General features: G+C 45.3%; 1 protein-coding gene across 1 annotated transcript in view; it reads right to left on the bottom strand.

Moving 5' to 3' along the window:
* SDHB (succinate dehydrogenase complex iron sulfur subunit B) overlaps positions 1 to 15,585 on the bottom strand; it is a 29,529-nt gene that overhangs the window by 10,797 nt on the left and 3,147 nt on the right. Inside the window, exons 2-3 of the mRNA XM_049772099.1 lie at positions 9,680 to 9,807; positions 3,047 to 3,132 (exon numbers count right to left, since the gene is read on the bottom strand). Coding sequence (XP_049628056.1) covers positions 3,047 to 3,132; positions 9,680 to 9,807 — 214 coding nt within the window. The remainder of the gene's footprint in view (positions 1 to 3,046; positions 3,133 to 9,679; positions 9,808 to 15,585) is intronic.

Genomic DNA, 15,585 nt, shown 5'->3' with positions numbered 1-15,585 from the left:
GGCTCTGCTTTCAGAAATCACTCCTGGCAGGCTCAGGGGACGATATGGTGTGCCAAGGATCGAACCTGGGTCTGCACCGGTTGGCTTCATGCAAGGCAAATGCCCTACTGCTGTGCTATCACTTTGGCCCTAAAAACTGCAGTTCTAAGAACTGCTTACTGGGACTGTGGATTTGACTCCGGAGTAAACTGTGTGCCTTAACATGTATAAGGCTCTGAGTTTAATTCCTGGTACTACAAAAATACTATTTGTGACCATGAAACAATTTTGAGGCTGGAAATGACATTAGGACCCACATTGCAGAGAGCAGAGGAGGCCAGAAGGAGCCTGACACTGCTTACATTCAGCCCAGCTCCAGGTTGCTATTTGGTGCAAACTCTGACCACATGCAGGAAGTCAGAGGAAGTCAACATTACCTTTGTCATCTCAAGTTTAGGCTCAGTTACACATTATCCAGAGAGCTTATTCTCTTATCTCCACAATCCAGGAGCTCCACAATATGTGTGTATAAGAGAAAGTGTATAAGGCTAGGTGTTGCTGGATAGGTTGAATGTTCCACAGATCCAATGAGTAAAGGGGAATCCCGTACCTCCTATCGGGGAGGATAGGAGATGCTGGCCTGGTTGAAGTTTCCCACAATAAGTAACCCATAGATATGAAAGTTATAGCAGGCAAGAAAACTCACACCACAAGCTGTTCATCCACAAGCCAGTCACTCCACCGTGTGGAACCACAAGCTTAGATGGCAGCTCCCCTTCTCAGTATTCCTGCTGAGATCCTTATTGAGATCCACCCCCCAAAAAGACCCTCCCTACAAGGGGAGGGAAAAAAAACAGAAGAAAGGCAGTGAGAACAGAGATACAAATGGAAACTATTTCAAAGGCCTCTATTTATCTCAAAGGGCCTGAGTACATGTTTTGCATTTAGGAGGCCTAGCTTTGCTGCCCAGCATGACATGATCTCTTTTTTTTTTTTTTTTTTTTTTTTTGGTTTTTGGGCCACACCCGTTTGACGCTCAGGGGTTACTCCTGGCTATGTGCTCAGAAATCGCCCCTGGCTTGGGGGGACCATATGGGACGCCGGGGGATCGAACCGCGGTCCGTTCCTTGGCTAGCGCTTGCAAGGCAGACACCTTACCTCCAGCGCCACCTACCCGGCCCCATGACATGATCTCTTGAGTACTATCAAGTGTGTCTCCCTTCCCAATTTTTTTTTTCTTGGTTTTTGGGCCACACCCAGTGGCGCTCAGGGGTTACCCCTGGCTCTGTGCCCCCGGCAGGCATGGGGGATCATATGAAATGCCAGGATTCGAACCACCGTTGGTCCTAGGTCAGCTGCTTGCAAGGCAAACGCCCTACTACTGTGCTATCTCTCCGCCCCCCACTTCCCAATTCTAATGAATCGTATCTTTAAAAGCTCCCCAACAGCCTGAAATTGTCTTAACAAGTAACAAGGAAAATAAGTACCTCATTTTTCAGTTTAATGATCACATGCTTGGCTCTGAAAGAATTTTTTTTTTTTTTTGGTATTTTGGGCCACACCCGGCGGTGCTCAGGGCTTACTCCTGGCTGTCTGCTCAGAAATAGCTCCTGGCAGGCACGGGGGACCATATGGGACACCGGGATTTGAACCAACCACCTTTGGTCTCAGATTGGCTGCTTGCAAGGCAAACACCGCTGTGCTATCTCTCCAGGCCCGCTCTGAAAGAATTTTATGTGAAAATGTAACTGAAAAGTTTTTATTTTTCCCAAGTTATCAAGATTTAGGATGGAATGGGATTAAAGCATTTAGGATTTCGTCAAACTATTATATCTATTTTTGCAACATTACATCTAATTCTCTAAGAGTAGCCTAGTCCAAACAGATGTCTTTGAATTAGGACTTAGGATCAGTGCTCAGGGACCATTCTCAGCGACTCTCCAGTAGTTCAATGTGAGGACATGAGGATGAGGCACAGAGAATTACCTGGGCCACAGTGACAATGATGCTAGAGAATCATTTAGTGTCAGGAACTCAAATAGGGTTACCTGCATGCATTGAATTTCAAGTATTGACTACCTTAATGCACATGGGCTGGAGTAACAGTTTATGAGTTAGGATGTTTGCCTTACACATAGTTAACATCGGTTTGATTCACTGGGACTAGATAGGGTGCTAGGAATTGAATACGGTTTGCCCACTTGTGAGGCCTTACCTGCTGTATTCCTCTCCATCCTCAAGGGAAAGATGGTTTCTTTTTTTTATTTTTGGGTTACACCCAGAGGCACTCAGAGGTTACTCTTTTTTTTTTTTTGGTTTTTGGGCCACACCCTGTGACGCTCAGGGGTTACTCCTGGCTACGTGCTCAGAAGTTGCTCCTGGCTTCTTGGGGGACCATATGGGACGCAGGGGGATCGAACCGCGGTCCGTCCTAGGCTAGCGCAGGCAAGGCAGGCACCTTACCTCCAGCGCCACCGCCTGGCCCCCCAGAGGTTACTCTTAGCTCTGTGCTCAGAAATTACTCCTGGCAGGGACCATATGGGATGCCAAGAATTGAACTCGAGTCTGTCCCAGGATGGCTGTGTGCAAGGCAAATGCCCTACCGCTGTGTTATTGTTCCGGTCCCAGGAAAGACTGTTCAGTCTAGATCATTCCTAGTGACACCAAATGTGCTGAGCACACAATGCAGAGAGTTGGGAGGCCTGTGTGTACCTCCAGGCTGGACATGTATTAGGTCTAAGTACACACCAACCATAGTTACAAACTCGACTTCTGTCCCCTTTAATAAACAAGCTTAGCAGTGCAAAATGTGGCTGGACGCATATGTGAATTTGGAGCTTGAAAGTTGTAGTGGTTTACAAGAAACCACATGACAGAAATTTTCTGGAGGGAAGCAAACTCAGAAACCAGAATCTAAATCATGGTTTAGTGGTAACTGAAGAATGGGAAGTGCTCTGCTGGACAAGGCGATGGGGCAGAGGGCTGCTCCTCTTCTGTCTCCCAGTGATGGTGACCCAGGGGCTCCTTTGGGAAAAAGAAATGTTTGACTCAAGAGGGAAGGAAATACCTTCTCTGCATGATCTTCGGAAGGTCAAGGTAGAATCAATTTCGTTCTTAATTTTGATTAAAGCATCCAACACCATAGGGCCACATCTGACAAGAAAACAAGAACAAATCAAAATCCTCCAATGACACTATGGGAAAGCCATACAATTGATCCAAGAGTTCTACAATAGTGAAGACTCTTTTTTTTTTTTTTGGTTTTTGGGCCACACCCGGCGGTGCTCAGGGTTTTACTCCTGGCTGTCTGCTCAGAAATAGTTCCTGGCAGGCACGGGGGACCATATGGGACACCGGGATTCGAACCAACCACCTTTGGTCCTGGATTGGCTGCTTGCAAGGCAAACGCCGCTGTGCTATCTCTCCGGGCCCGTGAAGACTCTTCTTATCCATTTGGCTATCAAGTCATTTTCAAAATTTTCTCTGATTTTGCTTTTGCATAGGCTCTTCATATTTTTTTTTTGGGCCACACCCTGTGAGGCTCAGGGGTTACTCCTGGCTATGCGCTCAGAAGTTGCTCCTGGCTTCTTGGGGGACCATATGGGACGCCAGGGGATCAAACCTCGGTCCGTCCTAGGCTAGCGCAGGCAAGGCAGGCACCTTACCTCCAGCGCCACCGCCCGGCCCCAGGCTCTTCATATTTTAGAGTTTTAAATTTATTTTTGTGGTGCTAAGGTTCAAACTCAGAATGCTAAGCGTATACTCTATTACTGAGCCCTCCACCCCTAATAATTACAGATAGATATAATTGCATATAGATTTCTAGGTGATGGAAAAGCTAAGGCAAGGAAGTCTGAAGGTATGAAACTATTTCTATATTCTAGCAGCTTTCTTTCTTTTTTTTTTTTTTTAGGGGGAGGCCAGACCCAGCAGAGAGGTATCTGGGGCTACTCTTCTCTGTGCTTGGGAGAACATGTGGTGCTGGAATCAAATATAGTCATTCCACTTACAAAGCACATGCTGCACAGCCTACTGATCTAATTCTTCATGCCTACCTAATTGGACTTTATTATTATTAGTTGGCTTTGGAGCCACACCCAGTGGTGTTCAGGTGCTCTTTGTTCAGGCGTGACTCTTGGCAAGGCTTGGGGGGACCATAGACCAAGGCCAGGGATACAAACTAGTACTGGCCACATGGAAACAAAGCAAGTGCCTTACCACCCTTGCCAACCTCTCACCTAATCTTCTAATTTCTTTCTTTCTTTTTTTTTTTTTTTGTTTTTGGGCCACACCCGGCAGCGCTCAGGGGTTACTCCTGGCTGCCTGCTCAGAAATAGCTCCTGGCAGGCACGGGGGACCATATGGGACACTGGGATTCGAACCAACCACCTTTGGTCCTGGATCGGCTGCTTGCAAGGCAAACGCCACTGTGCTATTTCTCCGGGCCCTAATCTTTTAATTTCTTTTTTTTTTTTTTTTTTTTTGGTTTTTGGGCCACACCCGGTGACGCTCAGGGGTTACTCCTGGCTATGCGCTCAGAAGTCGCTCCTGGCTTGGGGGACCATATGGGACGCCGGGGAATCGAACCGCGGTCCGTCTCCTAGGCTAGCGCAGGTAAGGCAGGCACCGTACCTCCAGCGCCACCGCCCGGCCCCTAATCTTTTAATTTCTAATGTTCTCTCTGAACAATTTATTTCAAACTATTTTAGGATCCAGGTATTAAGTATCTTTGAACATTTAGTTAATAATGTATTATTATGATAGAAAATAATGTACAGGAACTGGAGAGAGAGTACAGTAGGGTAGGGCATTTGCTTTGCAAGTGACTGACCTGAGTTTGATCCTGAACAGAGCCAGGGGAAAGCTTTGACGACAGTCAGGTGTACTCCTGCCCCAAACAAACCCAAACATAATACAGAGAATAAAATAAAATAAATCAGAGTCCCTTAGTCCAAGGCACTGTGAGTGCTACATACACAAGGCCACTGTAAAATAGTGAGAAGAGCAGCAGCACTTACACCTGGTGCCTGATGGTGTGATTTGAATCAGGGCATGATCCTTTCAAGGTTATATGTGCATCATTAAATCTCTGCTTTAGCTTCCCAGCAACACAACATAAAACTGCTGCCAAGGAGTTAGAACGTGAGAAAACAAAATTTAAAGCAGTGTCTGCTACAAATTAATTTACTGAGATCAATTTCCTGAAAACAGTTAAGTTTAATTATCTATAAGATAAGGTTAACATTTCTTTCTTTTTTTTTTGGGGGGGGTCACACCTGGCAGCGCTCAGGGGTTACTCCTGGCTCCATGCTCAGAAATTGCTCCTGGCAGGCTCGGGGACCACATGGGATGCCGGGATTCGAACCACCGTCCTTCTGCATGCAAGGCAAACGCCTTACCGCCATGCTATAGCTCTGGCCCACCCCTAAGTTTCTATCACAGAATTTAGTGAAGTTAAATAAAGCATGTTATTTTCACAGTACCTGGCACACAGATAAGTGCTCAACAAATGGATTTCTTTGCTCACAATCCTCTTAACAATTTTCTAGGTGTAGGAGGACTTTTGTTTTTTTAAATTCAGTTTTTGGGCCATACCCAGCAGTATGGAACCCAGCACAGGGGTTCTTCCTGGCTCTGCACTCAGGAATCACTGCTGGCAGTACTCAGGGAGCCATGTGGGATGCCAGGTATCAAATTTGGGTCGGCCAAATGCAAGGCAAGCATCCCATCCACTGTACTATTTCTCTGGCCCAAAGTGAAGGATTTTTTTGTTTCTTTGATTTTTGGGCCATAGCTCTACACTCAGAAATTACTCTAACTGTGCTTGGGGGACCATTTGGGATACTGGGGATCAAACACGGGCTGGCTACGTGCAAGGCAAATACCCTACCGGCTGTAGTATATCACTCTGGCCCCAAACATGGGAAAAAATTTAAAGTATAAGTGCCTCTGAAACTGTTATCTTTTCTTGGGATTGGGGAGGAGTCACATCTGGTAATACTCAGGGGGCCATGTGCTGAGAACTGAACCCAGTGCTTCCTTCCATGTGCAAAGCATGTGCTCCAGTCCTTTGAACCAGTTTCCTGGCCCAAGATTATCATCTTATCAGGGCAAATCTCTGGTTTTCTCTACTCTATTACTACTGTTCTCTCTCAATACATTTTTTTTTTTTTTACCATACATACCCAGAGGTACAGGGGTCAATCTTAGCTCTGTACTCAGGAATAACTTCCGGTGGGCTCAGGGGACCACATGATTGCCAGAGATCAAACCCAGGTTGGCTGCATGCAAGGCAAGCACCTTACCCGATGTATTATGGCACTGGCCACTCACTACTTCATTTGAACACTTCACATCATCAATGCTTGGGTGTTTTCTCCACATCAAGCATTCTGTAACTCTGACAGGATCCCACCATGTCATTCAATTTAATATTATCACTTTGTTAAAACAAAACAAAAAGGACAACACTGGTGGTGGGAATGGCCCTGATTGTCACTATGTACCTTATATATTACTGTGAAAGATTCGTAATTCACTTTGGTCACAATAAAAATTATTAAAATTAAACAAAACAAAAAGGGGTTGGAGTGATAACACAACAGTTGAGTGTTTGCCTTGCACACAGCTGAGCCAGGAAGGAGCCTGGTTTGATTCCCGGCAACCCATATGGTCCCCCCACCCTGCCAGGAGTGATTTCCAAGCACAGAGCCAGGAGTAACCCGGGCGCCAACGGGCGTAGTCCCCCTCCCCCCCCCCAAAAAAAAACACACAATAAAAAACCAACTGTATTGTGAACTACCTTGTAACCACAGTGTTGAAACAAAATAATTAAAAACTCTGAACACCACCTGGTATGATTCTCTTCTACCCTGCAAAATGGAACGGACCCAAAATGAGGATAAGGGAGGCTGGTGCAGAGGTCAGGAGAAACAGAAACAGGACCTAAGGTGGTTAGTCGAATCCCAGCGTCCCATATGGTCCCCGTGCCTGCCAGGAGCTATTTCTGAGCAGATAACCAGGAGTAACCCCTGAACGCCGCCATGTGTGGCCCCCAAAAAACAAAACAAAAAGTTGAATCAAGTGTAGGATTCTAGCAATAAGTATGTTACTGTATCTTTAAGGAGTGACAATGTCACTTATGAAACAGCCCCCTGCAACTGCCAATGGAAGGCAACTGGAATTGGGGTTTTTAGAGTGAGCACCTTAGAGGCTATCTGTTGGAAACATAGAGAGAGTCTGCTGGCTGTGCTGCTTAGCTATGCAGCTAATCAAATCCAGAGCGAGTATGCCTCACTGCTTGCTGAACTGTCCACTTAGCTGCTGTTGCTGCTGTTCCCGTTGCTCCTGCGCCCCAGGGCTATGTGGTGTCTTGATACTTTGTGTCTCCTGCTCCAGACTCTTCTTCTTTCCCCAATTTTGTCCTAAACATAGCTAACAGAAAATGGAAACTCTGATAACCCCACTACTTGTCCCTTGTCAGTAGGAAGTAGTCAGATGACTCGGTATCCCAAAACCTGAAAGATCAGGTGTAACTTTTTTGTGAAGATTTTAGTAGCAGTTTAATATTCTAGTAGTTTAATATGTTGCTATTTATGTGTTCCTATGCAAACATATTCTTTTCCTCCTACACTTCCTCTCTTGGCCTCTGTGGAGTGCAAGAAAAAAGTGACATGCCATTGGCAACTACCCTGGCTAGAGAGAGGAATGGTCTTTTTTTTGGGGGGGGGGGGGGGGAGGGCACACCCGGTGACGCTCAGGGGTTATTCCTGGCTATGTGCTCAGAATAGCTCCTGGCTTGGGGGGGGGGGTAATATGGGATTCCCGGGGATCGAACTGCGGTCCATCCTAGGTCAGAGAATACAAGGCAAATGCCCTACCGCTTGAACCACCACTCTGGCCCCAGGAATGGTCTCTTGACCTGCAGAAGACCATCACCTCCCTGACTGCTCCTCATTGACTGTCCATTTGACATTTTGGTGCATGAAGAGGGTAGGCGGGCGGGAGGGAGAGAGAGAACAGGAGCAACAGGAAGAGCAAGAACAGTAGGAGCAGCTGGGGGCAGCAGCTAAGCACAGTTAAGCAAGCAGGGAGGCAGGAAGTCTGGCTGTCAGGTCATGGTCGGCTGGCTGTACCAGGTATGGCAGAAAAAGCAGTCTTATTTCCATCTTGTAGCATCTTTTCTCTAAATACAGAATTCCAGGGCTGGAGTCACAGTATGGGAGAGTATTTACCTTGTTCGATCAACAACAATCTATATTGTTTCCTTAGGACTACCAGCAATGATCCCTGAGCAGAGTCAGGAGTAAACCTTAAGCACAGCTAGGTATGGCCCCAAAACACAATTCTCGCAGTGTCAATCTGAGCGTAGAGCCAGGAATACCTCCTGAGCGCTGCTGGGTGTGGCTCCCCCCCCCAAAAAAAAGTAAGAATAAAAGAAGGGTAAATAAAACAAGGGCCAGGATATGGCTCAGTGGCAGAACACTTATCTTGCACGTTTGAGGACCTAGGTTTCAAAAACGAAAACAAAAATGAACAGAAATAGAAAAGTAACATAAAGACCATTTTAAATGTTTAAGCTACTTCACTATCTCCTATTAAAAACATTCTAAGAAAATGCATATTAACAATACATATTCAGATTAAAATAAATAAAGTTGGGACTGGAGAGATAGTATAGCAGATAAAGTGCTTTCTTACTCATAGGTTATTCTTGGTATTATCTTTTTTTTTGGTTTTTGGGCCACACCTGGTGACACTCAGGGGTTACTTCCTGGCTATGCACTCAGAAATCACTCCTGGCTTGGGGGACCATATGGGACGCTAGGCTAGCATGGGCAAGGCAGATGCCTTACTGCTTGCACCACCGCTTTGAGCCTGGTATTATCTTTTTGAATCCGGTATCTACCTCATTTTGTTTTAAAAACAGATGACAGATACCAGAGAGAAAATATAGGATTTATGGCACTTTATTTTCATGTGGCCAGCTCTGGTTTGATCACAAGTACAGACTGTGGTCCCCTGAGCACTGATCATACTGCCAAGTATGATCCAACCAACTAAACAAACAAGCAAAAAAGATGATAAATTCCAGAGCCACCTTTCAAGAATGGGAAAAGCATGTTCTTGAATCAAATCATGAAATCACCCTTTTAGACTGGATTGACAATACAGCGGGTGGTGCATTTGTCTTGTATGCGGCTGACCCTGGTTCAATCTCTGGCATCTCATATGGTCTCCTGAAACCACCAGGAGTGATTTCTGGGTGTAGAACTAGTAAGCCCTGAGCAGGGTTGGAGTGGCTCAAAAAAACCAAAATAATGGGGCCAGAACACAGCAGTAGGGCGTTTGCCTTGCACACAGCTGACTCAGAACAGACCTGGGTTCGATCCCCGGCATCCCATATGATCCTCAAAGCCTGCCAGGAGTGATTTCTGAGTGCAAAGCCAGGAGTAACCAGAGTGCTGCCAGGTATGGCTCCAAAACAAAAAACAAAACAAACAATACCCCCAAAACCCCCCTAAAAACTCACCCCCTTGGGGCAAAAAAGCAATAGCACAATGGGTAGAGAAGCTTGCTTTGGTCTCAAATGCTGGCATCCCATATGGTCCCTGAGCACTGACAGTGTACCCCACAACCCCCCCCCCCCAAAATCTCTCACTGACATCATCATCAAACTTCTGCTTTCAGGGATACTCACTTATTCAAGTCAACTTCATAAGTTTGCATATGGGGTTTATCTCCAGCCTTGTCGGGGTCCCATCTGTAAATAGCAAATTTCTTGATTCGAGGAGCTGCAGCTGCAGCTGTCTGGGTTCCTCTGCAGGCCTTAAATTAAAAAAAAAAAAAAATCAGGAGAAAAACTTACCGAACATTTAAGGTAAATCCTATAAATTCGGCAATGAAAACTATAGTAACGATTCAAATTCACTTATTACTGACAGTCTTTATGGGAAAGAACTCATTATTGCCATGTGGTGCCAGAACCTGAAATCACACTTTTTTGGTTTGTTTGTTTTTGGGCCACATCCGGTGATGCTCAGGGGTTACTCCTGGCTATGCGCTCAGAAATCGCTCCTGGCTTGGGGAACCATATGGGATGCCGGGAGGTCGAACTGCCGTCTGTCCTAGGTTAGGGCATGCAAGGCAAATGCCCTACTGCTTGCACCACTGCTCCGGCCCCTGAAATCGCACTTTGTCACACACACAAAGCTTTTACCTCTGTACTATCTATTTTGTTGGGAGAAACAAAGGAATTAAAAATTCACGATAACATGATGAGAACCAAAAGGTGAGAAAGTGAGATCACTCTCAAAGAACACAGCAGACACATGAGTTGTAAGAAACCAGGGATGGTCCCACTGCGTGACATTCATGGCAGAACTTGATGGAGAAAGGGGTGATGAAAAATGAGGAATGTGTGTGTCGTGGGGCCTGGGTGGGGTGGCCACAAAGGGCCCGTGTAGTCTAGTAGGAGGCAGGACAGCTTTAGGAAAAGTGGAGGAGTTGGGGGATCCCTTCAGAAGAACATGAAAGACAAAAGTTTAAACGTTATCCTAAGACAAGAAGCCAATCAACAAAGGCCATGATATAGGCAACAGTTACTTTATATATATATATATATATTTTTTTTTTTTTTTGGTTTTTCGGACCACACCCGTTTGATGCTCAGGGGTTACTCCTGGCTAAGTGCTCAGAAATTGCCCCGGGCTTGGGGGGACCATATGGGGCGCAGGGGAATCAAACCGGGTCCTTGGCTAGCGCTTGCAAGGCAGACACCTTACCTCTAGTGCCACCTCGCCGGCCCCTAATTTTTTTTTTTTTTTTTTTTGGTTTTTGGGCCACACCCGGTGACGCTCAGGGGTTACTCCTGGCTATGCGCCCAGAAGTCGCTCCTGGCTTGGGGGACCATATGGGACGCCAGGGGATCGAACCGCGGTCCATCCAAGGCTAGCGCAGGCAAAGCAGACACCTTACCTCTAGCGCCACCGCCCGGCCCCGACTTTATATTTTTTAAAATTATTATTCCTTTTTTTTTTTTTTTTTTGGTTTTTGGGCCACACCCAGTAACGCTCAGGGGTTACTCCTGGCTATGTGCTCAGAAGTTGCTCCTGGCTTGGGGGACCATATGGGACACCGGGGGATCGAACCGCGGTCCGTCCAAGGCTAGCGCAGGTAAGGCAGGCACCTTACCTTTAGCGCCACCACCCGGCCCCTATTATTCCTTTTTTAAGTCTTTATCTAAGCACCATGATTACAAACATGTTTGTAGTTGGGTTTCAGGCATAAAAAAAAAAAAAAACTCCCTTTCACCAGTGCAACATTCCCACCACCAATGCCACTCCCCCTTCCCCTCACTTTTTGTGGTGAGCAGGTCCTTCAGGCCTTTCTGGCCCTTCACTCTTCTATTGTTCTGGATTATTTTTGTTTCTTGAGGGAAAGAACAGTGGTTATGAAGGCAGTCCTTACTGTCAGAGATAGTTGGGAAAATGGGTTTGGACATTGGGGGAAGTAGGCAAGCACCTTATCACCTGCACTATTTCTCTGGCCCTGTGATTTTGTGTGTGTGTGTGTGTGTGTTTTTGGGTCACATCTGGCTCTGCGCTCAGGGCTTACTCTTGGCTTTATGCTCAGAAATCACTCCTGGCAGGCATGGGAAACCATATGGATGTCAGGATCCAAACCTCCATCCGTCCTGGGTCGGTTGCATGCAAGGCAAACGTCCCACTGCTGTGCTATCTTTCTGGCCCCCTGTGATTTGTTTTTTTAAATTTTTTGAAACTTTAAGCACCGTGATCTACAAAATTTAATGATAGTCAATTCAGGTATCCAATATTTCAACACAAATCTCACCACCAGTGTGATCTTTTTCCACCAAATGCTGCCAGTTATCTAGCAGGCACAAAATAAGTTACTTTATTCATTACAACATACAACATACTAAATGATAATAATTAAAGTCATTGTCTGAGGATTTACTGAACTGTTAGGTGCTAGTTGAGCCTTCTGTGATATTGTTTTCACTCAGAGTATAGGGAGGAGGGGAGAGAGGGAGGGGGAAAGAGAGCAAGAGAGAGAGATAGAGAGAAGCTTTATCTTTGGCCCCTCCATGGACTGGTGGGAGTTGCTCTGGTCACTATCCTCTATCAGTCCAACTTTTTTTTTTTATCCCTGACATGACAAGGGGCAAGTCCAGGTCCAAATGTCATTACAATGGGGGTACCCAAGGGGTTTGTCTAAGTCCAACTGCCCTTACATCAACACTGAGCTTTCCCATTTAATTTTCGGTGCTCAGACTGAGCTTTTGTGAATTTGGAGATGTTGTGTGGCCACATATGCAGCTAAGCGATCCAGGTGTTGGGATGAGTCAGCTGTATGGCATCTCAGCTAGGTTCTTTTTAAATGCTGGAGGAAGTGGGTGTGGGTAGTGTTGGGCCTTTTGCCATCAGCAAAGCCTGTTCTAGTCCAGAGAAGGTGTCAGAGATATGGGTTTGGCTTAGCTGTGGTACCTCTGAGACTGGTCATGAAGCTGGGCTGTTTATGTGCCCAAAGCCAGTGATTCATTTTATGTGTCAATGTAAATGAATCTTGGGGTGTGCAAATAGTTGTCACACAGTCATTTTTTTTGTGAGGATGCTTTAGAATTTTACTTTGAGTTTGGGGTAACAACTAGATTTGTTCAGAAACCACTGCTAGTTTGGTGCTCAGGATCAATCCTAGCAAAGCTCAAGGGATCCATTCATCACTAATAGGACTATTAACAAAACATCCCTCTATATTTGGCAATTTTATACACTCCAACTTTCCCATCTACAACCCTTGACCTTCTTTTCTATTTATGCAGAGGAAGTAATTCAGAAATTGTATCAAGCAAGTTCTGCTGGTCTTCTATTATGGCTCTTATGGCATGGGGAGGAAGAAGTTAATCCATCCAAAGAGTTTGTATAGGGGCCGACGCGGTGGCGCTAGAGGTAAGGTGTCTGCCTTGCCAGCGCTAGCCTAGGACGAACCGAGGTTCGATTCCCCGGCATCCCATATGGTCCCCCAAGCCAGGAGCAACTTCTGAGCGTCACTGGGTGTGGGCCCAAAACAAAACAGAACAATAACAACTAAAAGAGCTTGCAAAAACTACAGAATCAGTTTAGTATTTTTTTAAATTTTGTTTTGTCTTTGGGCCATACCTGATGATGTTCAAGGGTTACTTCTGGTTCTGCACTCAAGAATTACTACTGGTGGGCTTGGGGGACCATATGGAATGCTGGGGATTGAACCATGTGCAGGATAAGTGTCTTACTTACTGTACTATCACTTCAGCTACACCCTGCCACCCCTGATTATTTTTTAAGATAGGAAAAATTACAGCATGCATGAGGTCAGAGAGATAGAACAGTGGGTAGAGCATTTGCTTTGGATGGGACCATCTTGGGGTCCAATCCTTAGCACCCCATATGATTCCCTGGCCCCACCAGGAGTGACTTCTGGGTATAGTCAGGAGCAAGCCCTGAGCACAAACAGGTGTGGCCTCAAAATAAAACATAATTTAAAGCATGCTTGTGTGTTACAGCTTGGAAAACTGGCATAACATGCAGGACAGAGGAAAGATTGTTGGGAGTTATTCTTGAGTAAGTGATGGGACACGGAGCAAGAATGAAGGATTAGCTATAGAAAAGCAGCAAAATCTCCCATTGTCATAGTGAGGAAAGGAGTATATAATATAGGGCAGCAGGAAGGTGGGCAAATTTTTTGTGCCACACCCTTTGATGCTCAGGGGTTACTCCTCGCTATGCGCTCAGAAATCGGTTCTAGCTTGGGGAACCATATGAAACAGTCCTGGGTCAGCTGCATGGAAGGCGAGCGCCCTACCTCTGTGCTATTGCTTCGGCCCCTTGAGTTTTTTTTCCCTTGTTTGTCCAGAAAGTTGTCTTAAGACCCACAATAGAAGAGAGTTCATGTATTTTTTTTTTTTTTTGGCAACAACCAATATTACATGGAGGACCATGTGGTGCCAGGGAGTGCTGAACCTATTTGAGCCCTCTCCTGTGGTTCTTCAAAAATTTTTTTATTTTTGGGGCCGGGAAGGTGGCGCTAGAGTTAAGGTGTCTGCCTTGCAAGAGCTAGCGTAGGATGGACTGTGGTTCGATCCCCGGCGTCCCATATGGTCCCCCCAAGCCAGGGGCGATTTCTGAGTGCATAGCCAGGAGTAACCCCTGAGCGTCAAATGGGTGTGGCCCAAAAACCAAAAAACAAACAAACAAAAAAAATTTTTTTTTATTTTTGCCTCTAACATTGAGTGGCTGAGTATACTATGAACTCTGAGTAATATGAACTCTGAGTAATATGAATTATTAATGAACTAAGATATCAGATATGAAATACTTCGAAAGCATTTTGACCTCCTATAAGGCTGGGTTTATGAGAATAATTTCTCATAAGTTAAATCAAATGAACAAAGTAGAAATATAGCAAATGTTTAACAACTGAAAACCGATCTTTAGTAAGAAGCTGACCACAGGGGGAAAAATGTGGGAGAAGAAGGGATTTTGACATGAAACAATGGTGGAGGGAAGTAAACATTCTGGTGGCTAGTATGGTGCCAGAATGTGTTGCAAAACTGCTATCATTAAAGTACTATAGGCCCTGGTGCTTAAAAATGAAAAACAAAGCAAAATAAAACTGAGTATTTGAAGGCAAGCTTAACTTTGTATGGAATCTGAGCATTGTTGGGGAAGCCCTTCCTCAAAAACAAAACAAAAACTGGGACCAGAGCTACGGCACAGCGGTAGGGCATCTGCCTTGCACACGGTGGACCCAGGATGGGCCTTGATTCGATCCCCCCGTGTTCCATATAGTCCCCCAGGCCAGCAGTGATTTCTGAGCACATAGCTAGAAGTAACCCCTGAGCATCACCCTGTGTGGCCCAAAAAAAAAAAAACAAAACAAAACAACAAAAACCTAAACCAAAACAAAGCAATAACAAAAAAGGTGTGAGTGGTACTGATTGAATTCCACACTCTGTCACTTGGTAGTTATGTGTACATTGGCAAATTGCTCAACTTCTTTGTATTTCCTCCTTAGCAGGATGTATTAAAATCTAGCCAGTAAGATTAGAGAATTTATCTCCTAGCATAGCCCATAAATCGTCTCAATGCTGGCAATGTTATCAATACTTGTACTATACTGATTGGCAAATAGTTATGCAAGGTTTTCAGCCTCAGGTCTAAGCAGCTACGATGCCAGTCAACATTATTTTGAAAAGGGGCGGCGAGGTGGCGCTAGAGGTAAGGTGTCTACCTTGTAAGCGCTAGCCAAGGAAAGGACCACGGTTAGATCCCCGGCGTTCTATATGGTCCCCCCAAGCCAGGGGCAATTTCTGAGCGCGTAGCCAGGAATAACCCGAGCATCAAACAGGTGTGGCCCGAAAAACCAAAAAAAAACGAAACAAAACAAAAAAACCTCCATTATTTTGAAAAATTTTGAAAACCACTGACAACAGTTAATACTTAGCTAAATACTTAGAGACAGAAATGTGTTTTTATTTTTTTATTTTTTATTTTTTTTGTTTTTTGGGCCACACCCGGTGACGCTCAGGGGTTACTCCTGGCTATG

The sequence above is a fragment of the Suncus etruscus genome, chromosome 4 (assembly GCF_024139225.1).
Source record: "Suncus etruscus isolate mSunEtr1 chromosome 4, mSunEtr1.pri.cur, whole genome shotgun sequence".
NCBI lineage: Eukaryota > Metazoa > Chordata > Mammalia > Eulipotyphla > Soricidae > Suncus > Suncus etruscus.
This window is presented reverse-complemented; position numbering and strand designations above follow the sequence as displayed.